Raw genomic sequence first — 24370 nt, forward strand, 5'->3', positions numbered from 1 at the left:
GTTACCCCATCGTGAATGCTGCCTCGCGTAATCAACCCAAAACTCAAGTGCGTGTATAACGGAGCTCTCCTTGGCCACCGAGAGTCATGAGATAGACATTCTCAAGAGGGATCCTGCAACTGCTGCCGATCAAAGTAAGATCGATCGAAAACTAGAAACTCGGTCAGTATGCTCAGATAAGCCCTGCAAATGACTTCACACGGTCGATTTTCTTACCTCCAGGTATCAGGGCCGCTGCCAACATAACCTGTGTGATCGCTACCAGGTCATCCGGTGTCGAATCGGCCACATGGCTCTCCCAAAAGTTGACGATTGCGGCGGCACTGGTCACCAGGTCGGCATCGTCCCTGACGTAGCATTGGATCCCCAAGCAGGCACCAAGCTCGCGAAATGCCAGTCGTCTAGCGGCACTCCGCCGAAGTGAAGAACATGGCTCATCGAGTCGCTCTAAAAACACATTGCGGGCGATGCTGTTTCCATGTGTGCCTAGTTCTCGCAGCAGCTCGTCGCCCCGCCTGCTTGGGAAATGGGCAACCCAAAGGCTCATGCCCAGGTCCAACATGTCGGTCGATGACCGGAGGGGCCGGGACCGCTCCATCATGGCCCAGTACTGCTCCATCTCCGCAAGGAGCGGCTGATCGTTGCTCCGTCCGAACCAACGGGCCGTGCTTCCCAGTTGTTCAAAGACCACATACCCGGTCACGTCATCCAGATGGCCCTTGGAGCGAGAAAGCGGGCGGCTCATGTCGGTTGAGACCTTCCAAACCATGGACAGCTCCCCATCACTCCTGAGTGTCATGAAGTGTGGGTGGATGGCGTTTGCCAGCTGGATGGCGAGGTCATTGTACCGAACATCTCCTGATGCGATTGCCAGGCGGCTCAAAGCGAACATCCAGAGGGTCAGGTAATGGTGGTACTGGCCATCGCCATCCGGGCCCGTTTCGTCGACTTTGCCGATACGCAGACCGCCCTTCAGGGGTTCCGCGTCCGAGGCATGCGGCAGCCGCGAAGACCCATCCCGCGTCCTCCCGAGCGTATCGTGTACGGCTTGCACCAGTCGCCGGGCCGGTTCCAGATATCGGTCCTCGCCCGTTGTGTGGTGCAGGGTCACGAAGTTGACGACTCCGAACGCGTCTGTCCAAAGGTATCGACCTCGGTCGCCTGCGTTGCCGGGCAGAGGCGGGACACGCCAGTTTGCAGTGTCTTCGAAGTCACCATAAACTTTCTCCATGGCCGCCTTGAAGCGTCGCAGCCGTTCAGGTTGAGACGCCATGATTTGTTTACAACATTGCTCTCTTCCGGCTGACGTTTCTCGTGTGATCTCTGGCAAAGTAACGTCTCCTCCTGCTTTGTTTGTTGTTGGTGTGTGTAAATCTACGGCACACGATCATATGTGCTTGTTGGAGTATTTAGCCAAGCAGGCGGGGCAAACTGCTAACAACTCCAACCATTCGACACCATTCGATATGGCGGCATTGTGACATCAGAGGTAACCTTGATTAGTAGTATTTGGAAGACGTAATTCCAGTTAACGTCGCTTGCGATTCAGGACACTAGAATTCAGTGTTTGAGAGAGCCAGCTACTATAGGCCCAAAATACCTTCTAGTTGCTACTTCGGTGTTATCACGCATTTTATATCATGTTGATACCGGTGATTCAGTTGACAAATATGGATCCGAACAAAGACGGAAGATTGAAACCAGAATCATACTCCTTATGGCACCTATTAATTCATGTATTTCAAGTCGTGGAGGCAAAATAGTTAATGTTGGCTCTCCAATAATGCTCATGCCCCTCCCTAGTACAGAAAGGGGTTACCAGTCAACTGCCAGATACTATATGCCATTGGCAAGATACAGAATAGGATATGCTTCGAAAACAAGGATAACCCCGAGCGCCTCAAAGAACAGCTCGACCCTCCTAGCTCAGGATCCTCTTTCAGGGTTCAGCATCCGCCATATCCTGCTTGTACCGCTGGACACACCTCGCCTTGCTCTCCTGGAAGTCCACATGGGGCTTTGGGTACCCCAGCTTCTCGAACTCCTCCGTGCTGAGGCGATGATAGGGGTCAAACACGGCCTTGCCCTCGACGTGCCGGAGCTCGGGCACGTAGCGCCGGATGAAGTCCCCCTTGGGGTCGCACTTCTCGGCCTGCACGACGGGGTTGAAGACGGTGTAGCTGGGCTCCCAGCCCTGCGTGTTGTTGCACAGGTCCCAGTCGACGAGGTGCTCGGCGAAGTAGCGCTCACCCCTGCGGTAGTCGATCAGCAGGTTGGTGCGCAGGTAGCTGGCCGTGTTCATGCGCAGCCGGTTGTGCATGTACGCCTCCGTGTTGAGCTGGCGCATGCCCGCGTCGACGAACGGCACACCCGTCTTGCCCTCGCACCACTTCCGCCACCCCTCCTCATCGTCCTCCCACTCGACGAAGTCGAACTTTGAGGTTCTGCGGCAGGTTCATGCCGTTGTGCGGCGTCACCGTCATCATGTGCCGGTAGAACTCGCGGAACACGAGCTCGCGCACCCACGCCGCGAGCCCGGCGTCGCAGCCGGATGACGAGAAGTCAGCGCTCCCGTCGTTCAGCGTTTTGCGCCCGGCGCTCAGTGCCTCCCGGACCGAGATCATGCCTGACGAGAAGAAAGCCGACAGCCGGCTGGAATTGTCGGCGGCCGGGGTCGAGCGGTTGGTCGCATAGGCGCCCACCTTGTTGTCGAGGAAATCGTCTAGGCGCTTCATGCCCGCCGCGTGGCCCGCGGGCCAAAGTTTCTGGATGCGGTCTCGCTCCTCGTCAGATGCGTAGTGTCTGGATTCAGGCGCATCGGGCAGTGACTGGCCGAATAGGCTCTTAAACTCCGAAGACGTCTTTACCGACTTGTCATTCGCCTGCGGCGGGGGCAGGGTATCGATGAGCGAGGGGTCTCCGGAAACCTCGGCCAGCCAGGCTTTGTGGTAGGGTGTGAAGACTTTCATCGGACCTCCCGCTCCCGTCTTCAACGTCCGTGGCAGGACCACCGTCTGGTCATGGTGCAGGACGAACTTCACATCTTTCTTTTCGTCATCTAGCCTGCTGAGCAAGTCGAGATCCCGCCGCAGCTCGTCCACCTCGAGCTCTATGTTGGCGTACAGGTGCGAGATGTCATGTTTCTTCAGAACCTCCATGATCTTGGCGCTTTTGTCCTGCCGCTCTACGGCCACGAGCGGGATGAACGGGATGTTCAGCCCTTCCAGCTGCTCTTGCAGGACACGCAGGCCCTCGAGCATAAAGTTGGTCCGCGCCGTGCTTGTTCCATGCCACTCGAGATCCTGCGGCGAGAACAGAAAACAGGTCAGCAGCGTGCCACTGCCCTCCTTCGCCTTCAACGACGCCGCATGCAGGGCGCGGTTGTCCTCGGCGCGGAGGTCCTTGCTCCGGAACCAGTGCAGGACGTTGCGCGGCTTGGTGGCCGACTCGTCCACCTTCTCGATGCTTTCCAGGAGCTCGTCCCATGGGTTGTCTGGCCCGTCAATCTCCTTGGCCCGCTTCGTCGAAGGGTGTTTGAGCACATTGTCTTGAGACTGCGACCGCTCGTGTTTGGGCATTTTCTTATGCTGCTTTGGATGGATAGCGCTTGTTGTGAAATTGAGCTTATAAGAGACTATAGTGGTACAATTGGCTGCAATTGGGACAAATTGTCTAGCACACAATACAGAAGCCAGTAGCTGAAGTCTCGGGGCCATCTAGGGGATAACGAGCTGCTTTGAGGAATGCTTTTCATTCTTCGTGCCGGCACCGTTTCTTCTTTTCTTATCTTATTTATCCCCTTCCCTCCGATGGAATATCCATGACGTAGGAGGTGGACGGCGCTTCACAGCGAACTACTTCATACCTAATCTCTATTTGGAGATTAAGCTTATTCCAGATCGCACCAATTATCTAACATGATTCACTCGTCTATCTCGGCCTGCCGATCACATCTCCACCAATAGTCACTTAAGCAAGCAATCACTCGTTGTATACACATTCAATTGAACTATCTTATTGTCGCCAGCTATGTATGCTTATTACTAACTCTAAGCCAGTCAAGAGCGCCTGTAGTTTTCCGTATCGAAACCCAGATCCACCAACGCCGGAGTCGTCTCCAATCCTCTCGTAAATCGTAAACCCGCGTCACCCTAGACCAATCCGTCTTTTCCCTTAGTCATTGTATATGTCCTCATCCATGTCCTCCGGCGCAATGTCCTCGACGGCATCGTCTGAGTCAATGAGCATGTCGTCCTCGTCACTAAGATCGCTGTCCGTGTGGTTGGCCAGAACTTGCAACTTGTTGTTTTGCAGGACAACTCTTGCCGACTCTCCGTCTCTGATACCACCGCGCAGAATGAGCACCGCCATCCGGTTGAGCACTTCCTTCTCAATGAGTCTGGCGAGCGGCCTGGCACCGTAAGCTGGTGAGTAGCCCGCGTTACCAAGGTAATCCTTTGCGTCATCCGTGATTTGAATGAATACGTTTCTGTTGTTATCTGCCAGCCGCTTCTGGATTTCACCGATGCGAAGGTCGACAATCTTGCGGATCTCCTTGCGCGTGAGACGGTTGAAGATGACAATTGAGCTGATACGGTTCAGGAACTCAGGCAAGAAATAGCCCTGCAGCGCGTTCATCACCAGTTGTCGCGTCGTTCCGTCAATCTTTCCATCCTTGCCAGTAGGACGAGCCAGGTACTCGGCGCCAAGGTTGGATGTCATTACCACAATGCAGTTCTTGGCATCCACCACGCGACCCTGCCCGTCAGTGATACGGCCGTCATCCATCAGTTGCAGAAGAACCGTGAGGACCTCCTTGGCTGCCTTTTCCACCTCGTCGAAGAGGAGAATGGAGAAAGGTTTGCGACGCAAAGCCTCCGTGAGCTGACCACCAGAGTCGTGACCGACATAACCAGGAGGGGCACCGATCATCCTACTGAGAGCATGTCGTTCCTGGTATTCCGACATGTCGAATCGAATCATGGCCTTCGCATCGTCGAACAGGAACTCGGCAAGGGCCTTGGTCAGAAGTGTCTTACCCGTACCCGAGGGACCGCAGAACAAGAAGCTGGGGGGTTGATTGGGATTGGCGAGGCCGGAGCGCTGCAATCGGATTGCATTGGAGACCGAAGTGACAGCTTCCTTCTGGCCGACCACGATGTGGCCAAGATTCTTCTCCATCTTGATGAGCTTCTCCTTCTCCGACGTCTTGAGTCGAGTAACAGGGATACCCGACCATCGCGCGACGATCTCATTGATCTGGTCCGGGCCGACAACATCGGTTATCATGGAACCACCTCCATCAGCCTGGTCGTTGAGTGCAGCGTCAGCCGCCGCCTTGTCCTTCTCCAGCTTCTTGATAATGGACTCCTGTTCAGGGATGGCGTAGTACTGAAGATCGGCAGCTCGAGCGTTATCACCACTCCTGGCCGCATCCTCGGCCTTGACCTTGAGCTGGTCCAACTTGACTTTGGCTTCCTGAATGTTCTTGCCTCGTCGTCTCTCGCTCTCGTACTTCTCTCGAAGAGGTCGAAGCTCCTCTTCGACATTCTCGGCATCCTGCTTGGCCTGGGCCAGTCGTGCCTTGGATGCCTCATCCTTTTCTCGGGTCAAGGCGTGAATCTCGATCTTAAGCTGGCGCAACTTGCGGTCCAACGAATCGATAACCTCAGGTTGTGATTCACGGGCGACCCTAACTGCTGCAGCGGCTTCATCAATCAGGTCCACAGCCGAGTCGGGAAGGCGGCGAGATGTGAGGTAACGTGCCGCCAGGTTTGCCGAAGCCACAAGGGCGCTATCGGCAATAGTAACACCATGATGGACTTCGTACTTCTCCTTCAAACCTCGAAGAATGGAAACGGTCTCGGGGATACTGGGCTCTCCGACGATGACTTGTTGGAATCGTCGCTCGAAAGCAGCATCTTTTTCGATGTACTTCCGGTATTCTGCAAGGGTGGTCGCACCAATACAGTGCAGTTGGCCACGAGCCAACATGGGCTTCAGCAAGTTTGCAGCATCCATGCCACCCTCGCCCGAAGAACCCGCTCCCATGAGCAGATGAATCTCGTCAACGAAGAGAACAATCATCTCCTTAGACTCTGAAATCTCCTTCAAAACACCCTTCATTCTCTCCTCGAATTCACCCCTATATTTGCTGCCGGCAACGAGAGCGCCAACATCGAGCGATAAGAGCTTGCAGTGGGCAAGGTTGTCGGGCACATCGGCATTGACTATCCGCTGGGAGAGACCCTCCACGACAGTAGTCTTACCGACACCGGGTTCTCCGATCAGAACGGGATTGTTCTTGGTTCGTCTGGACAGAATCCGAACAACACGCCGGATCTCCTCTTCTCGACCAATGACTGGGTCGACTTTGCCTTCCCTCGCCATGGCTGTCATGTCAATGGTGAACTTGGCAAGGTTCTCGTTCTCTTCCTCGGTATCGGCAGTCTTGGAATCCACCCGCTTGGTGCCTCGTATTTGCTGAATGGCATCCTGGATCAACTTGGGCTTTGGTACGCTAGAGTCCTTCAAAGCGGTCGATATTGAGGGATCCTCGGATAAGGCGCTGATTAAGTGGTCGACTGCGACATAGGTGTCTTTTTGTGTCTTTTGTAGCTCTTGAGCTTTGCGCAGGACGCCGTGGAAACTAGGTGCCATCGAGACATTCTCAGGTGGGGGGTCTTGACTAGGCAGGCGAACCAGGCTCTTCTTCAAGGCTCTGTCGAAGGCCTGGGGATCGCCATGCGCTCTTTCGATGACTTGTCGGAATAAGCTGTTGTTCTGGCCAGGTGTCGGGTTCTGTTGGTCTTTTGACAGATCTGGCGGGGGGTCCAGGAGTGAAACTGCAAGATGAACGGGGAGCAGCTGGGAGTGAGCATACTGCTCCGCCAGTGACATGGCATCCTCCAGGGCCTTCTTGCCCCGGTCCGTAAATTCCATACGGGACGTCATGGCTGAATGCGGTTCTGGTTGTGTTACAAATGTGAAGCTGAACGGGATGTAAAATCGAGTATAATGTATAGTATATTGGGTAGGTGTAGTGGGGTAGAAGTCGGGTTGTGCCTTGCGTTTGTAGGCGTGTGGATTATTTCAATACCACTTTCTGTTGCTTCAGTATAGTCGACTTTGGGGTCACTGTCTGTTGGTTCGTAAAATGCAGAGAAGAGAATGCGACAGACAAAGAGACGACGAATTGGCCATAGATTTATTCACCTTCGGTAGTGGAGCTTGGAAACGGAGAGAGAAGGGAAAATCATGCACACAGGCCTGATTCCAAGGTTTGTGACGATTCTAGTAGCTGGTGGTATGACTGAGAGCCTGCTTACAACTTCCTGGAGTCGGGCGACGATTCCCGTTATTACTGGCTGCTACGATGATGCAACCTCTATTCTGGGCTTTTCTAGCACCTGCAGGCACCCTCTAGAAGCTACGGGAATAGTTGGCAAGCGTTGGCGGGGGGGCTGCGACCCAACTCGAAACCCAACCCAACTGCAATCCCCGCGGGCACCTTCGTCCATGTCGCTTTTTCAGCCTCAAACAGGTATTGTTGAGCATTGAGTATCTAGATATTTCACTGGCAATGTCGTATTGATCACCCAGCCTCACCGAATGTTGCATCTTTCACACTCGGCTTGCCATCAGTGCCATGGCCTGAACACTCTAAACACCACCTTGTGACGCAATGATTAAGCTGTCAATCAAGCTTGGGGGTGTGGTGGGGTTTTTGTCTCCCCGGCCGGTCGGAAGATCGCTAAACCAGACATCTAAAGCCGATAAGGATAAGAGATCGAGCGCTGGCCTCCGCCCCTGGCCCATCGCATGCACGTGATCAGAAACTTTTCGCCTAGCTTCACGTTGCAGCCCCCCCGGCGTGTGCCACAGATAGAGATAGAGCGAGAGAGAGCTCTGACGATTGGTGCGAAAGAAGACGACGTCGAACGACGACGACGACGACAAAGCTTGGCACCACCAGCACCACCACGAGAAGCCATGAGTCCCAATCCGCTGCGGTCGATAACGGAGCAGCTCGGCCGGCTGTCGGTCAGCATCTCTCGGGCGGCCAGTGCTCGGCAAGCGTCCACAAAGACGAGAGCGGCCACGACTACAAGAACGCCCACGGTCACGACGCCGAAAAAGGAAGCGAAGAAGATAATTCCACCGGAGTTCGCGCCGGGCCACGGCGAGAAGATCTGGATCTTCTCCAATTTCATCAATGGCTTAACCGTCTACTCCCATAACCCGGTGATTAAGGTATGCATGATATTCAAATTAACGAGGAGTGGCAGCAATCAAGTATGGTAGCTAATTTGCATTTTTCCAATCCACTAGCCCAACCGAGCGTTACGACAGATCCCCTTTAACGGCAAGAAGCTCAAGCCCTCCAAGATACGGAAGGACTACTGGAGGCCCATGGCCATGATCCAGTTTCCGGAGGGGCAGGGCCACATCGGGCGCAGCGTCTACCACATCATGCGCGAGTTCCGGATGCGGCACGACCTGGGCTGGGACGACAGCATGATCCACGACAAGGAGAGCGGCCGGACGTTGACCCGGCACGAGCGCGGCCAGCGGCTTAACGGCATGCAGAAGCCCAACGCCATCGCCGACGTCGCAGCCGTCCTGAGCGGGCTGGGCAAAGGCAACAAGATGTGGCAGCCGGCCAGCGCGGAGGGAATCGAGACGGTCGCGGAATTGTCCAAGGCGGACGAGAAGACTGGGGAGGTGACAAACCTGCTCAAGACGCAGATCTGGTGGATGGACCCCAAGGATAAGAACTACGCGCAGTCGTGGAGCAAGAACGTGTTGCACTACGCCTTCCAGGAAGGCTCGTTGCAGCCTGTTAATGCTTCGAGCGGCGGACAGGACGTGACGACTAGCCAGGATGTAGAAGCTGCTCAGGCAGATCGTGCACCTCCGGTCGTTGTTTAAAAAAGCTACCAATACTTGAGTGATGTTGCGCGGCAATTGTAAAAAAGAAAGAAACACATCAGTCATTCTTCGCCTATGTAGCGAAGTGTATCTCATCCCATGTCCTTGCTAGGAAGGACTACCAAGGGGCTCTGTACTTCTAATGTACATACAGAATTGTACCAATACGCCATTTGATGCAAATAACCATCATTCCCGCCAAGAATCATCATTTTAAAACTTCATCGCAAACTGCTTCAGGTACTCGTAGTGAGGGATGTTCTCATTCACAGCGTCCCGGATGATTTTCATGCCCTCCTCGCCATACTTCTCGCGCCATTCGTCATTCTCTGACTCCTCAGTGACGGTTTTCTGGGGGGAAGTTCATTAACAACGCTGCTATCTCACTGAAGGGGGAATTGGAAAATGCTTACATGGGCTTTTGTCCGCGGGGCCAGGGAGGTGCTGTGAATCGCATCGTTGTGGAAGCCGAACCACTTCTCGAAGGCATCCTTCACGTGCTGTTGGTCATCCGGGTTGTCCCAGACGAGCATGTCGGGGCTGTAGTCGATGCCAGTCTCCTTGCAGAAGGCCTCGACAACTTCATATGGGTGATCAAGCAGGTCGTCGGCATCGAGCATCGTGATCTTGACACCGCCCTCTTTGTGTCCGTTGGTGGCACCATTGGTGGCACCATTGGTGGCGCCGTTGGTCTCCTTGGCGTCCTGGCCAGCCAGTTGGGGACCAACAAGACCCTGCGATTTCAGGTAGTCGAACAGCTTCACAAGCTCGACGTAGCCGGCCTCGCTGGGCAGGAAGTTCTTGAAGCCGGTGGCCTCATCCAGCGGCGGGATGGTGCAGCGGTAGTAAGACGGGATGCCACGGCGCGGGTGGCGGATCAAGAACGTCCAGTGGTACTGCTTCAGGATCTCCAGGGGTATCACTGACGGGTTTTCCGGCTCCGAGTGTCCATTGGTGTGTCCATTGGTGTGTCCATTGGTAGCGGCGCCATTTGTGGTGGTACCGTTGGTATGGCTGTTGCCGTTTGTGGTAGTGCCGTTGGTCTTGTCCTTCTGAGCAATGGAGGGAGCAATGCTGGCTTTACCTCCGTTCGGGGGCATCAGGTAGTAGGCCATGTCTTTGATGAAGACACGCTTGCCCTGTTGAAACAGATGAGTAAGACCATCCGCGCAACTACGTGAAAAGTGCAAAGAGCTTCGGGAATGTATAAGAGCAAACCATGTCATACATGGGAGGTTATCGGGGCAGTGATACTGCTGAGGCAGCATGGGCAATACCGACAACGAATCCACCCAATATAGTCTCTTGAGCAACATTTCATGGCTACGACATATGTTTTGAGGTGTCCAATCGCCGCCAAGAGATTTGACTGGTTTCAAATATCGAGAATGCCATGCAGTGTACGCTTGGAGAGAGGGTCATGATAAAGATCGTGATGGGCCTCTGGGTCCTTGGAATTGTCGAGATCGCACTTGCAATCGAAGAAGGGGGGCCATGGAAGATGATATTTGAAGAAATCACCATCCCGGGCCTTAGGTGGGAAATGGAAATGGAAGGCGGGAAATAAGGGAGTGGCGAACCTCGCTGCCGTCCCGTTCAAGTCGGTTTAAGACATCCTGGTATGTGGTCTTGGAGAAGCCGCTGTCTTCCCGGGCTTTCTCATCCTGGTCGTATCTCTCACCCAGCCTCTCCGGGCCATAGTAGAAACTGTCACCAAACGGCTCATGGGCACACACGAGGCTGTCCCTCCGAGTCATGAAGACCTTTTCATGATAGTATAATCAGCTGAAGTCCGTGACAACAAGGCAGGAGATATAGAAGAGATACATACCCTCTCAAAGGCCGTGGAGCACGCACGTGGGTGCGTAAGCACGAAAATAGGCTTGTTATTAGACATGTTGTTGGCAGTCTGGCAAGCACAGTTGAATGAAGTACAAGGCAAGTGAGTACAAGTAGCAAGTGATTGGGAAGTCTAGATGTAGCTCGGTCGGGGAATAGAAGAATGGGAAAGTAGATCTATTTATGGGATTCAGCCAAGTTGGATGCGGTTGCTGTCTGGACCAGTTTGACCGGATGGCTCTCGTCAAACCTAAGCGAGTGCGCCAAACGTAACAAGGATACATGTAAGTAGTCCTTCCTAATATGAAAAGCCGCATAACATAGACGCGGAGAAGGGGCGATAGCCAACCTTCCCAGGCTGTATGTACCTGCCTACCAACTACCAACTACCTGTCAGATTCTGCATGTTGTTCATGTTTGAAGAGTCTTCCGACTATGTATGTACCTAGACTTAGTCCGTCGCAGGGATGGGGTTTGAGGAAATACCCATATCTCCCCCGCCCGGTCTAATAGCCACTCCAAGTAGTCAACCTTCGCGAGCCACTTTTACGCCCAATTGTACCTCGTTGCATTTGCGGATAACCAATGACTCCACGTCATGAATACGTGTTGGGGGTGTGAGACGAAAGATTGGATAGGTTATCATCAGGGATAATGAGGAGAGAGGTTGCCGGGACCGCGAAGATACTGGACTTTCTGGGCTTGGCACGGCGTTTGGGGGAGCCCTCCCAAGACTTGTGTTGCCCGATATTGATGTCTCATTGGTATACACCGCGGGACACGGAAGGGGGGTGGACGGGGGATGGGGGGTAGGTACAAGCCAGAGCTTGAGGAACGACAACCGGGGGCTTATGTGAAACGAAAACTAAATGCTTGCTAATGGCGTTGCTGATGTTGTTCTCCCAGCTCGACTAGTTGAAGATTGGGAAGTATCATAAAACAAGCCGGAGGTACTACCAGCTGCGTCGATGCCGGTGTACAAACATCAGGCCAGGTGCCTCTGGATTGGGCCGTTCAAGCCCCCGCTTCCTCTGGATCGGATCTTGCAATTATTGATGCGACGCCGCTTTGTAGTTGAAGAGCTTCTAGAGGTTCTATTCGCCGGTGCAACCAGCAGTATTGGAAGGACGAGTATTCACGACCCCACGTTAAGAGCTTCTACAGCTTCTATTGGCCGCCACGGCGGGTGGGGTTACAAGACAAGTAATGGGCAGGATGGAGGGCCAATGGGATCATGACATCATCAGGACAAGCGAAAGCCAGCAACAGTCTCATCATCCCATCACAACGACAGCAACCCCAACAAGTGTTCATGATCCATGCTGCGCCGGCCCATGTGAACGAGCTTACTGGACACGTCTAGCAATACCGACATCCGCCCGGTGAGGGAGGCGACCGCGGCACATCTCATCCGACTTTTTTCTGTTTGTGCCTCTTGGCCTGGAAACTTGAATCGTATGTCAGCCCGCTTGCCCGCTACCGGACCCCATAAGTACAGGGTCTTGGGTTGCACCTAAATATATCGCTCACAGCGGGCAGACTCTGCACTTTACATGGACTTGTATTCCGACCTTGGCCTGCCTTTTGCATGGGTACCAAGGTACTGACTAAGTCCCCAGGTACATCAGTACTCTTGCCCGAAATGTCGATTTGCTTCTCGTAGTTTGCTAGGCCAGTTGATTTTCCTGGTTTGAGGAGTACGTATTGTTGGGATATGGTTGCGCAGTAAACACATTGATCTGTTTAATTCCCCCGTATGTCTCAACTACTTACAACTACTGAGAGGATGCTGAAGATTGGCCCAGAGATTGGCCAAGTCTGACGCCTGTGGGGCTGGGTGCTGGCAAAGGGAAGAACAAAGCATGTGCATGAACCTGTCTTATTATAGACAACATCACGTTAGATAGTAGTCAACCAGACCTCTGGGTTTCGGGGAAGATCACCCGAAGTCTCAGATGAAAAGAATGCACGGGAGCAACCCGACGTTAGCATGTCGATGGTAGTCTATTAGATGGAGCAAAGGAGAAGTGCTGGCGTTGATAGGTGAAGCTGAAGAAAGATGTGCGAAATACCCCCAATCACGCCATCTGGTAGTCGAGCCGTCCCCAACTCCATATGTTCAGCCCGACCTTGAAGCCTTTGCGGACCGGCAAGCCGGCGTGCCAAGTTTCCTCCCAGCCCCGGCCTGTTCCATCCGGACGGAAGTTCTCCCAGAATACGGCATTTCCCGGCGCCGGCTTGAAGACCAACCCCATGTCCTCCCCCTCCTCCCCTTCCCCGTTCCGCGCCCCGGCCTTGGCCTTGGCCTCTTCCTCCGTGCTGCCACCACTACTCGTTGCCGCGCACTCAACCCAGCGACACCACTCCTTTGCGAGCCCGCGCCGCCGGAGGTAGGGGAAATCGGTGCCGCCGCCCTCGAGGTCTTGCGCGGCATCGACCCACACCATGAAGGAGCTCACGCGACCCCAGCCCAGCGCGGCGCCGGAGCCCCAGTCGAAGTGGTGCGCGTAGTGCTGGGCCGGCCCGTAGCGCTGCGTGCGCAGGCGCTCCAGCCAGAGGTCGTCACGCCAGCCCTGGAATGCGAGGGCGCGACGCTCGACGCAGCGAACAGTGTCGCCGGTGCCGCCGCTGCGAGGCAGGAGGGCTACCTCCGAGTCGCGGATAGTGGCATCCCGGTGGGTCTCCGCCCCGTTGTTGGTGATGGTGGAGGGTTCGAAGAGCGGGCCGCTATAAGAGAGTGTTGGTTGTCGTCAGCATACGTACGCATACTCCATTGCGGCGTTTGCCATCAGGGCCCCCAAGTTGGGGCTTATGAGATCATTTGACAAATGCGTAGAGAAAGAATTGAACGATGCAGCATCAATCTGGATGTAGTTTTCCTGACACCGGGCCGGAATGGCTCTTTCTATGGACTAGAATGGGGCTACGCTGGTGGGTGTGGGAGTACTGAAGCAGCGCTTGGAGAGAAGCAAACCTACCTAACGTCGAGTAGTAGTTCCCGCTCCGCCGTGGATAGGAAGTTCTCTATGTAAATAACCAATGGGGCCTTCGACAGTATATGAATCGAGTAAGAGTCTGCCGGGCAACTGGGTGCTCCTTCATTGGGCGCATCTACTGCTAGAAGGGATTCGTTGATGGCCGGGCGGGGCGAATACGCATAGGGACGGGGCCCAGCGGAGAAGTACTCTTGGAGGGGGTTGTAGAAGAAAAGCAGTAGCGCAACGCCTGCCACGACATAGGGAAACATTGTCAAATCATCGCTGGTGCTTCACAGTCTGGCACCAGGAGCAGGGCGAGGCCATTCTTTTGATGTTCCCGAATTCTCGAAACTTGTTGCCTTGAAGGAAGGATTGCTTGCTTGCTCAGCTCGCCAACATCATTTAGTGGATGACGCTAGAACCCAATACAGACGCAGATATGCACAACAAAATGAAGCTGCAACATAGGATACGTAATGCCCGCGAATAGAAAACACGTAGATAATTACAATGCTAGCATATATCTCCTGACTGAAGACACTATTGCTGCTTCTTCTCAGTAACCTTGACAGGCTGTGCTGCACTGTAACCAGTCCTGAGGTAAACCGTTAAGAGTCTATATACAACCCAAGCAAACCCGACAATGACCACAATAGATGTTACAGTATTAATGGACTGCGATTTATTGAGGTCGAGAACAGGCACTTTCCCACCAATTACCAGCCGCTCCGCAACGGGATCCAGGTGCCAGAATAGAGTACGGGGACCGAATAGGCCATCATACCCCAAGTTTACACGATCAAAGGGGCTGTTTGGGAACTTGGTGCCTTCTTCGGCTGCACAGGCCCAGAAAACCGCGGGATAAGGCACCTCAAAAGTGCTCTCGCCCCCTTGCTGGGGTGCTTGGTAGCGAAGATGGAGTGGAATCTCCGCTGTAAAGCCCTCCTTTGATTCCGTGACTGGCGTGCTCAGTTCAAGCAAGACGCTCGAACCCCAGATGTCCATGACATAATCTGGTGCTTCCAGGTCTACAGGCTGACTAATGTACCGTAGAGCTGTGAGGTTCTTGGATGCAAGGAAAAGGGGATCCTCCAGTTGGTATTTGTCGGCAAATATAGTCCTTGGCAGTGTGAGAAGTGCATGTAGAGAGCAATACGAGTCTTTCATAGGCAATCTGTTCGAGCTGATATTGAGCTGCATGGTTGGGTGTAGCCCTGCTGGGGTTAGGAATGCCGAAGAGAATCCCGTACCAGCTTGCTTGTGCCGTGATGGAAATGCAAACAATGTCGGGGCTGGCTTGGAATCCTCGCCAAGAACCGTCAACAGACCAGTCACACCGATCTCATGCTCTCCGACGTTGGGAGCTTGATTTGGTGTTAACAACCCGACTTCGACTCTGTGAGCGGCGGGTGCGGAAATAGAGAGGGTTTGGTCTTGGCGGCCCCATAGAGCCGTAACTTTCGCAACATGTGAGATCGCGTCGTAAGAGAAGTCCAGCGAGGATGCCTGCTTTACTGCATTGAAGCGAGTCCTGCACTCGGCGTCTGCTGGCTCACAGGCGTACTGGACAATATATTCAACAAAGTCGGCCAGGTCATATACAGGCTGGTAATACTGTAACGCGGTTGAGTGGGAGAATCGATCGTTAGGTAATCGCGAGAACGATTTCTATAGATAGCGCAGGTTAGTTGAAGAAACACAAACAAAAGCCAGGGAATCATAGGCTACATACATAGGGCGACGAACACTCCACAGGCCCAAGTCTCCGGAGCAGCAAGCAAAGCTCATGATCGGAAGCAACATTAGCTCCGGCGTCGGCCTGCGGGGTGTAGAACACATGAAGCCCGGGAGAGAGACGTGAGCTCCAAGGCCCCAAGGACTGATACGGCACTGGACTGGCCCATCGGATGTAAAGCTCTTGGGATATCCGCAGGAGCTCCTGGAGCTCGGCCGGGAGCTCGTCGAGCCCGAGAGTAAAGCGATCTTCACGGACGGCTTTGAGGTTGGGGCCGGAAAGGGAGCGTCCCGAGACTTTCAAGGACGCCGGCTCGATGGCGTCCTCATTGCGGTGGAAGAAGGTGGCTCGTTGACGCATCGCAGGTTGTGTTTGTTCTACAGTTCAGGAGCATCTGCAGAGAGTAGCAGTTGACAGAGATACATACGTCAAGTGGGTGGTTGATGCGACTGACACTGCCAAGTGGCATTGGCGCTAAGCTCGTCATTCGTAGATGCGTCACCTTACCTTGGAACATTGAGTACATATTACACTCCAAGCTCAAGCTTCTCATCAGATCAACTCGATGGAACCATAACATCTCAACAGGCCCTCCCTACGTATCCTGTCCTGTCAATTGCAGCCCTCTTCACATATTCTCCACGTATATTTAAGTCAAGATGCTGAAGATGCCTCCAAGGGCCAAGGAAGCAACAGACGTCGTGGGTCCTTCAAGCTACAATTATTAGGTCCACTGTGTCAACATTGCCGTGGATGCTAACAACTGTCACGGGGCGTATTTACCGGCTAACTACCTTCCATGTTCTAGGGGACCTCCACGCCGCCAGCACTAGCCCAGCACGGTGCACCGCTGTAAAGAAAAAACAAGTCGTTAATGTACAGGGCCCCATACTTTTCGAGCGGCGCGTTTTTTGAAGTTTTGCGCAGCAGCGCATATCTTCTTCCAAGGCTCGTCTCTGGCACATTCATTAGTCACGGTCAACATCGCTAAACTACGTCGCCGCCTCGAGTTGTGCGAAGTCACTCTACACCAATTCGTCTTCTCTTTTCCCATCACCTTCACACCTTTTGTGACGCAAGTAACAAGAGGCATTGGGGAGATGACATGATCTGAAGACGCAAGGCAAGAGGCATCTCGAGTCTCGCTTCGGCTCCTCGCCACCCAAACTCGCTATTTCGACCTGCAAAAAAACACAAAACCGCCTATTTGCAACTCCATCGACGGGTAATTCAATATGGCATCTCTGACACCAGTCCAGATTGAACTGGCCAAGTGAGTCGCCGCCATTCCGTTCAGCCCATCGTCGGAGCCCATGATGCTAACATTTGAATAGCTCACTCACCCAAGAGGAGTTGCCTACCAAGCTTCGATGCGCTATCTGCAGCAAACTTGCTGTGAACGCCTTCCGCCTTCCGTGCTGCGAAACTGCCATTTGCGAATCATGTTGGTCACCATGAGCTTCATCCGTTGAACGCTCAGTTTAGCTGACAAGAAATAGGCCAATCCACATTACCATCATCGTGCCCTGTCTGCGAACATTCTCCCGTCTCCGGTGACGATTGTAACGTCTATAAGTCTCTCAGAACTACTATCAGGGTGTTTCTCAAGACAGAAGAAAAGAAACGCGAAGCCTCCCGCCCAAAGACGACCACGTCCAATCCCGCTCCTGCGACACCTACCGAGCCTGCGCCTACCCCGTTAAATGCAGCGCCATTATCAGAAGCGCCTCTTGCCGACTTAGCAACTACTGCTCCAATCAAGGGCGAGGATTTGTCTGGTCAATATGAAACAACTGGAAATACACCCACCGTATCCGGCGAAGACGCTGTAGATGCACCTACTCTGCCGGAGCAAGATGTCTCTTCAAACCAAGATCAAGTAAGCCTTGACCTGTTCAATACTATTATTTCCCAGGCGCCTGACTTTATCTATAGGAAACTACCGCGAAGGCGCAGGTCCCTGATCATAACAATAATGATGACCAGACCCGTGAAGATGGGCCCAGTGATCAAGCCGGTTTTGAGGAGGAGCCAGCAGATGAGACGGAGGAGGCTGTCGAAGCCGGCCACGAAGAAGCCGAGTCTGAAGAGGCGGATTTGGAAACCGGCCAAGACAACGTTAATGAGTCTTCCGAGGGAGTGAACAATTTTGGTGACATGAACCAGATGCAAATGATGATGGCCATGCAGAACGGCATGAACCCAGCAGCCTTTGGCTCATTCCCCATGATGGGTAAGCGCCTCAACTCCTTGTCGCCATTACAACATACTAAGAACTTACCAGGAATGGGAATGGGAATGGATCCGATGGCGATGCAAAACATGTTTATGAACGGAGGCTTCGGAGCGCAAGGCATGGGCATGAACGGCATGAACATGAACATGGGCATGAATGGCTTCAATGGTGGCAACAATGACTGGAACGGACAGCAATCGTGGAATGTCGGCCAAGATAATTTCAATCCAAATGCTGCTGGCATGGGAAATGGTGACTTTGGCAACTTTAACTCTGGCTTCCGTAACGGCTACAATTCAGGTAATTTTGGCCACAACCAGTACAATGACTTTGGCCGAGGCGGCTACGGGTTTCGAGGCCGGGGTCGGGGCAGAGGCTTCTATAATCGAGGCTTTGGCCGCGGTTACCACAACCAGGGATTCAATCCACGTCAATATGGCCAGGACATGTGGGCTCAACAAAACCCCCAGGACAACGGCGGCATGGGCCCGAACGCGAACGGCAACAACTCGGCAATGGAGCCACAGAACGCATCCAACACCGATGAATTTGGTAGGACAGTCCGTTCCGATTCAGAACAACTAGGACACGCCGTGGAGCTAACAGGATCTGATTTCCAAGGTGACGTGCAAAATGGCGGCAACGCAGCAATCGAAGCTGGCGCCCAAGGCGGAAATACCAACGACAACATGATGCAGAATGGTGACCACTCTTCCATGGACCCGTATCCGAGGTCGCGCAGTCAGGGGTGGCTCGCTGCCGCCTACTGCGGCTCCTGATGTACCATTGAATGCACCTACTGGGCCGAAAGCTATGCGCCAAGGGCTACCTAATACCAGTGCACTTCATCTCCGGGCACGAGGCTTCATGACTGACCAGCAGAGTCCCATATCAGGACCTAATGGCTCAGTTGTGCAGAGCCCCCTTGGAAGACGTCCCGGCGTCGCGAAGTAGCTCTCGCCATGAAAAGGAGGCAGATCACCGCCAACTTGAGCGCGATGGTAGAGACCAAGATCATAATGAAGACAAAAGCAGGGACTATGAGGGAGACCGACCGCGTTCCCGAAGTCGTAGCCGAAGTCGAGATCGTAAGGAATCTCGTAAACACCGTCGTCACCGCTCTGAATCCGCCACTGGGGATGAACGTGAGGGGGATCACCGACGCCGTAAACACAAGAGTAGTAGACGGTCTACACGTGACGACGACGACGGGCACAAGAGCCGGTCCAAGGATGAGAAACACGATCGGTCACGATCTGTCTCGCCTGAGCGCGAGCGTGAGCGTGGTGAACGTGACCACAAACGCTCAAGCCATCGCAGCCATAGGGACCGTGACAGAGACCGGACAGACAGAGAAAGCGACTTTGACCGACATGATCGCCATAAAAAGTCCAGCCATCGATCTCGTCATGATCACGGAGAACGAGAGCGATCGAGGGATAGAGGGGACAGGGACCGGGACAGAGAGCGCGACAAGGATCGCAAAGAAAGGCACCGCGATCGGGACCGCGATAGGGACCGGGACCGAGAATACCGTCATCGGAGCCGCAAAACATCTGCCGAGCCTCCCACACCCGTGGAAAGCGCAGACAAGGACTCGTTCAACCCACCGAGTGGCCCCCCGCAGCGGCATGTCGATCAAGGGCGCCGGTTCCAAATCCCAATCTAAGAGCGGTTCCGGCAGCAAGTCGTCGAGATCGCACATACGCGAGAGCGAGTCCTCCTCTCGCAGACCCCCCAAAGCCTCTGCCAGTGGCTCAAAGGGGGCGACGGCATCTACCAGCAGCAGCTCCGGAAAGGACCCGCACACGCTGGAGCGCGAAGCCCGAGACCGAGAGCGTCTGCTAAAGGAGGCGCAGCGTATGGCCGGCATGGCCGGCCTGGCGGGCCTGAAGCGCAGCCGGGACGCCGGCGATGACCGGGTCGGCGGGCGTCGCAAGAGCCGCCGCAGCGAGGCCGTGTACGATGACGAGGAGGAGCGGATGCGGAGGCTCGAGGCCGAGAGGGAGAGCGGGCGCTGGGATTAGCCCAGAGAAAAAGAAGATACGAACACAGACGCATTGATAGCCCATGGGCTTATTGTGTTTGACTGTACATATTGGACTGGAACCCTACCTGCCGAAAAGCTCATACAATGGCAATATCGTCGTCGCATAGCGCAAAGTTTTGACCTCGTTTCCGAAGGAGGGGAGAATAGAGGAAGGGGTTGGAATCATGTTCTGAGCAAAGGGGATGTGACCAGCTGCTGCGTTGCATCGCATTGCATATAAACCCGGCACCTCGGAGGAAAGCGCCCAGTTCTTCTTGTTGATAATACCAAGTCACTGATCATGACTCATTATGCGATTTCGATATGCGAAGCAGCGGAAGGAGTTCATTGCGCTTTAAAAGTCAGTCTTACTTAATATACTTTCCTTGTTGTTCCAGATGACAATGTCGCCCTGCAAGATACAGAGTGTTGCTGAGAAACCCATAAATTTGCTGGCTATAGGACATGATGTACTGCTTGCAATAGACACATACACATACAGAGACAATCCCAATGAACCGTAATCCCCCGTCACTCCGTTGGCATAACAAACAAAATAAAAGAACGTCCGAGGACAACCCAATGCAAATGTCAGACTCTGTATATCCTCGCAGACCTGGCGAGAGCTGCTAGTAGTAACAGATAAAATACCACCAAGGCTTCGCCCCCATAACCACAGCGTTGGCTTGCCTTCACAACTAACAGGCACAGCTGTCCTTGGCAGCATCTCCCCGGGGCCCGGTCAGGTTCACTCTCTGCTCGTCTCCGCCCCGGCTCACCGCATTGGATGCGCCGGGCCCTCTTGTGCTCTTCAGGCTGGTCTCGGGGGATGGCATTGGCAATAGCAGTGAATACCTCCGAGACATTGTGGCCGGTCTTAGCGCTGGTTTCGAAGAACAGCAGGCTCTCCTCCTCGGCGTACGTCTTGGCCTCGTCGGTGCTGACCTTGCGTGCATCGCCCGACTCGTCACCGCCGCCCGAGACACCACCGCTCTCACCTTCCTCGTCCTCGTCTTCACTGTTGCCGCCGGCCGCCGCGGCCGCTGACGCGTTGGTCAGATCCAGCTTGTTGCCGACGAGGGCGATGACGATGCCCGGCGAGGCTTGGCGCTGCAGCTCGGCAACCCAGTGTTTCGCCTTGATAAGGGAAGTCGGCTTGGTGAGGTCGTACACGACGAGCGCTGCTTGCGCATTGCGGTAGTACATGGGGGCCAGGCTGGCGAAGCGCTCCTGGCCGGCCGTATCCCAGATTTCGAACTTAATGGTCCGGGTCGGGAGGTTGCACTTTTGTGTTAAGAAGGCGGCTGCATCGCAGAGAAGAGAATCGGTCAGTTTTCTATGTATGATTCCCTCGGGGTCGGGGGCAGATGTAGGGTTGCGCGTCATGCGACATATATGTTTCTGGAGGGGCTGGCAGATCTAATGCAACCAGAGGCGGGAAAGGGTGTGTGTGCAACTCACCTCCGATTGTGGGCTCCTTGTTCTCTTGGAAGTCATTGTTGACGAACCGCAGGACGAGAGAGGACTGTTCATATGTCAAGTCAGCGGACTACGAATTGCAAAACGCCTTCAACGGCGATGGATATGGATATAGATGACGGACCTTTCCAACTGCAGCCTCTCCCAGCAGCACTAGCTTGACGCTGCTGCTGGGTCTCGGGGCGCCGGCCGAATCAGCCATGTTTTACTGCCTCTGTATTCAACTCGGGGGCGTTATGACTCGGTGGTGATAAATGATGGCCGTGGGAGCGTTTGCATGCAACAAAGAATAATAGCGTGGACGGGTAGGCAACTGGCAACGGCAAGGTCAGATGTAGTATCGATGGTGTTGACAAGGTGTGTGCCGGGGCCAAATGGATGGTGAGAAGACGGGGAGCTCTGGCGGGTGCATGGAGGCTTCCAGGCAGGTAGTCGGAGTGGATAAGGCAGGCGAGTTTGGGAATTGGCTTCATGTAACATGACGACGTCCTTGCGCCAGGAGCGACTGCTGACTGCTGACGACGGCACTGCTAGCCACTGCTGGCACAGCTAAACCCCCGTAATGCTCCCTGGCACCTGGAAAAGGGACTCTGGCTCGGGCCCTGTAGGTACCTTTTCGCATCCTGGCTTTGGGTGTTTATGCGCCATACGTCAGCTGCACATGGAGGGGATCCAGGCAGGTACCTCGAGGTACCTCGTGGCTTATCTGAGTGATCGGTGGGACAAATGAATGGCCGCCGCTCACCGCCAAAATTTCGCTTTGGAAAAGGCAGAAAAAAGTTCGATGTTCCCAATAGCCCATCGCCTTGCCTAGCAATTCGGTAAGCTCGTGAAGGCGCAAATCTTGGCCTGCAAAGTGATTGCTCCCAAGCAAGCACCCATTCTTTTCCTTTCGCCCCTAATTGCATTTGCTGCGCCAACGTTCCCACTGGACAGCGCGACATCATGGCGACGCCTCATCCGGCCAGAAAGTCGCTGTTTGATGAGAGCGACGACGAAGCTGAAGGAGGAGCCAAGCTCCAGGTGAACAAGGAGTATGCTGCAAGGTTTGAGCATAACAAGAAGCGCGAAGAACGGCAAAGATGTACGTGCACACCATGACAAAACGCATTGAGCCATCGCTGACTGATTTTCGCAGTGGAAGAGAAGTTCAAGGCCAGGCAGACGAACGGCGGGGCAATAAACGACGGCGAAGACGACGAATCCGAATCTTCGTCGGATGAGGACGAGGATGAGGACGGTTTCCTTGCCACGGAAGACCTTGATGCTCAGATTTCTGCCACGCTGCAGGCCATTCGCAACAAGGACCCTCGGATATACGATGGAAAGTCTACATTCTATAAGCCAATCGAAGAGACCCCCGAGGAGGCCGCGGCGGCAGCCAGTACGAAAGAGAAGCCTGTGACTTTGAAAGACTACCACCGGCAACGAATCCTAGCTGGAGATGTTGGTGCCGATGAGGAGGAAGAGGCAGCACCCAAAACCTATGTCCAGGAGCAAGCCGATCTCAAGAAATCTATCCGTGATGAGATTCAGGCACAGCTCCGTGGAGACAACGAAGACGACGACGAGGAAGACGCCGATTTCCTCAAGGCCAAAGCAGGCGAAAAGGAGAGAGTCAAGGCCGAGATCGACCAGAATGGCGTCCACCCCTCCAGGGCTAGAAAAGTGAAGCCGATGACCATTGATGTCGAAGAAGCCGATAAGAACCCCGAGCTTTACTTGTCTAATTTCATGTCCGCGCGCGCTTGGATGCAGCCCGGCAATAACTGGAAAGCATTCGACTCGGATGACGAGGACGAGGACCCCACCAAGGCCGACGAGTGGGAAGTTGCTTACAATCTACGATTCGAGGATCCCAACAAGAGTAACGAGGTCTTGCGATCGTACGCCAGAGATGTCGCTGCCGCCAAGTCGGTACGCCGAGAAGAGAAGACGGCCAGACAACGTCAGCGAGACTTGGAGCGCGAGCAGAAGGAAGCCGAGAAGCGCGATCGTCGGGAGGACAAAGCAAGGTTACGAAAACTCAAGGTCGAGGAGGCCGAAAAGAGGCTCAAGCAGATCAAGAAGGCTGCCGGTCTTTCCGGGAAGATCCTGAAAGACGAGGACTGGGTCAAGTTCTTGGACGATGCTTGGGATAACGACAAATGGGAGGAAGAGATGAACAGGACCTTCGGTGATCAGTACTATGCCGAGGGCGAGGGTGCCGACGAGGAAGAGGGCAGCTCTAAGAAGAAGGTCAAGAAACCAAAGTGGGATGATGACATTGACATCAAGGACTTGGTACCGGAGTTCGAAGAAGAGGAGCTCCCGAAAATCGACTTGGACGCGAACGAGGACGAGGCAGCCGATCAGGATGAGATGGCTGACGGGGTCGACGAGAATGAGGATGGCCCAGCTCCCAAGCGCCTGAAGACTACGAAAGAGCGCAAGAAGGAGAAGCTGGCGAGCCAGAAAGAAGCGCGACAAGAGCGGGCCAAACTTGAGGCCCTAATTGACTCTAAGATGGACGTGGACCATGAAGTCCTGGCCGGTCCTTCCAAGTCCAAGGGAGAAATGCCCAAATTCTCCTACCGAGAAACTTGGGCCGAGGCGTACGGTATGACGGCGCGGGATATTCTGATGGCCCCTGATTCTGCTCTGAACGAGTTTGTTGGGCTGAAGAAGCTTGCCCACTTCCGACCGGCCGATAAGAAGGCCAAGGACAAGAAGCGACTCAACAAGAAGGCCCGTCTTCGACAATGGCGTCGCGAAACCTTTGGTGTTGAGGCCGAGAAGGACGGGCCGGCTTTCTCACTCGGCGACGGTCCCCAAGATGGAGAGGGGGCGAATGAGGAGTCTCAGCCGAGTAACAACGTGGCCGAAGGCGGGTCCAAAAAGCGCAAGCGATCGAAGAAGAGGAAGGGTACTACTACTGCGGGTGATGCCGAAGAAGCATGAGAAACTGTCTACATAGCTTCAATTATTAGTCTAAGGGGTTGTGTTTAGTACATAGCGGTCTGTCACCGCTAGGAGTTCCCTGGCTTGTATATTTATATTAGGTGGTAGGGATGAATCAAATGGATGTTTGCAGAAGCGCTACAGTATCTGTCTGGTTACGGCGCATCGAGTTCGTTCTGGTTTCCTCCCCCTTCCAATTGAAA

The 24370-nt window shown here is 54.1% G+C and overlaps 11 protein-coding genes across 11 annotated transcripts; 4 read left to right on the forward strand and 7 right to left on the reverse strand.

The window, feature by feature from the left end:
• Positions 1-101: 101 nt before the first annotated feature.
• PG998_000460 (uncharacterized protein) lies at positions 102-1273 on the reverse strand (the record flags this gene model as incomplete). The annotated part of the gene is made up of 2 exons (XM_066867278.1): positions 102-151; positions 217-1273. The coding sequence occupies 2 exons, from the start codon at positions 1271-1273 to the stop codon at positions 102-104; spliced, it is 1107 nt and encodes a 368-aa protein (XP_066735693.1).
• Positions 1274-1939: 666 nt separating this feature from the next.
• Positions 1940-3578, reverse strand: PG998_000461 (Deoxyribodipyrimidine photo-lyase; the record flags this gene model as incomplete). The annotated part of the gene is made up of 2 exons (XM_066867279.1): positions 1940-2434; positions 2478-3578. 2 exons carry the CDS (start codon positions 3576-3578, stop codon positions 1940-1942), a joined length of 1596 nt encoding a protein of 531 aa, XP_066735694.1.
• A 595-nt stretch (positions 3579-4173) lies between these two features.
• On the reverse strand, positions 4174-6954 carry PG998_000462 (heat shock protein HSP98; the record flags this gene model as incomplete). The annotated part of the gene is made up of 1 exon (XM_066867280.1): positions 4174-6954. One exon carries the CDS (start codon positions 6952-6954, stop codon positions 4174-4176), a length of 2781 nt encoding a protein of 926 aa, XP_066735695.1.
• Positions 6955-7992: 1038 nt separating this feature from the next.
• PG998_000463 (mitochondrial 54S ribosomal protein mL67) lies at positions 7993-8931 on the forward strand (the record flags this gene model as incomplete). The annotated part of the gene is made up of 2 exons (XM_066867281.1): positions 7993-8253; positions 8332-8931. 2 exons carry the CDS (start codon positions 7993-7995, stop codon positions 8929-8931), a joined length of 861 nt encoding a protein of 286 aa, XP_066735696.1.
• Positions 8932-9144: 213 nt separating this feature from the next.
• PG998_000464 (uncharacterized protein) lies at positions 9145-10828 on the reverse strand (the record flags this gene model as incomplete). Its single annotated transcript, XM_066867282.1, has 4 exons — positions 9145-9282; positions 9345-10070; positions 10512-10694; positions 10763-10828. The coding sequence occupies 4 exons, from the start codon at positions 10826-10828 to the stop codon at positions 9145-9147; spliced, it is 1113 nt and encodes a 370-aa protein (XP_066735697.1).
• Positions 10829-12848: 2020 nt separating this feature from the next.
• Positions 12849-14017, reverse strand: PG998_000465 (2OG-Fe(II)oxygenase family Oxidoreductase; the record flags this gene model as incomplete). The annotated part of the gene is made up of 2 exons (XM_066867283.1): positions 12849-13497; positions 13749-14017. 2 exons carry the CDS (start codon positions 14015-14017, stop codon positions 12849-12851), a joined length of 918 nt encoding a protein of 305 aa, XP_066735698.1.
• Positions 14018-14288: 271 nt separating this feature from the next.
• On the reverse strand, positions 14289-15843 carry PG998_000466 (uncharacterized protein; the record flags this gene model as incomplete). Its single annotated transcript, XM_066867284.1, has 2 exons — positions 14289-15416; positions 15481-15843. The coding sequence occupies 2 exons, from the start codon at positions 15841-15843 to the stop codon at positions 14289-14291; spliced, it is 1491 nt and encodes a 496-aa protein (XP_066735699.1).
• An 875-nt stretch (positions 15844-16718) lies between these two features.
• PG998_000467 (uncharacterized protein) lies at positions 16719-18498 on the forward strand (the record flags this gene model as incomplete). Its single annotated transcript, XM_066867285.1, has 5 exons — positions 16719-16756; positions 16818-16927; positions 16983-17362; positions 17419-17716; positions 17768-18498. The coding sequence occupies 5 exons, from the start codon at positions 16719-16721 to the stop codon at positions 18496-18498; spliced, it is 1557 nt and encodes a 518-aa protein (XP_066735700.1).
• Positions 18499-18681: 183 nt separating this feature from the next.
• Positions 18682-19746, forward strand: PG998_000468 (uncharacterized protein; the record flags this gene model as incomplete). The annotated part of the gene is made up of 1 exon (XM_066867286.1): positions 18682-19746. One exon carries the CDS (start codon positions 18682-18684, stop codon positions 19744-19746), a length of 1065 nt encoding a protein of 354 aa, XP_066735701.1.
• Positions 19747-20446: 700 nt separating this feature from the next.
• PG998_000469 (uncharacterized protein) lies at positions 20447-21462 on the reverse strand (the record flags this gene model as incomplete). The annotated part of the gene is made up of 4 exons (XM_066867287.1): positions 21352-21462; positions 21210-21273; positions 20604-21052; positions 20447-20569 (listed from the first exon to the last, which is right to left on the reverse strand). Exons 1-4 carry the CDS (start codon positions 21427-21429, stop codon positions 20447-20449), a joined length of 714 nt encoding a protein of 237 aa, XP_066735702.1. The 5' UTR covers positions 21430-21462.
• A 710-nt stretch (positions 21463-22172) lies between these two features.
• Positions 22173-24167, forward strand: PG998_000470 (uncharacterized protein; the record flags this gene model as incomplete). Its single annotated transcript, XM_066867288.1, has 2 exons — positions 22173-22311; positions 22366-24167. The coding sequence occupies 2 exons, from the start codon at positions 22173-22175 to the stop codon at positions 24165-24167; spliced, it is 1941 nt and encodes a 646-aa protein (XP_066735703.1).
• Positions 24168-24370: the final 203 nt, after the last annotated feature.

This window comes from Apiospora kogelbergensis, assembly GCF_038363985.1.
Source record: "Apiospora kogelbergensis strain CBS 113332 chromosome Unknown utg000001l_segment0_segment0, whole genome shotgun sequence".
NCBI classification, from domain to species: Eukaryota; Fungi; Ascomycota; class Sordariomycetes; order Amphisphaeriales; family Apiosporaceae; genus Apiospora; species Apiospora kogelbergensis.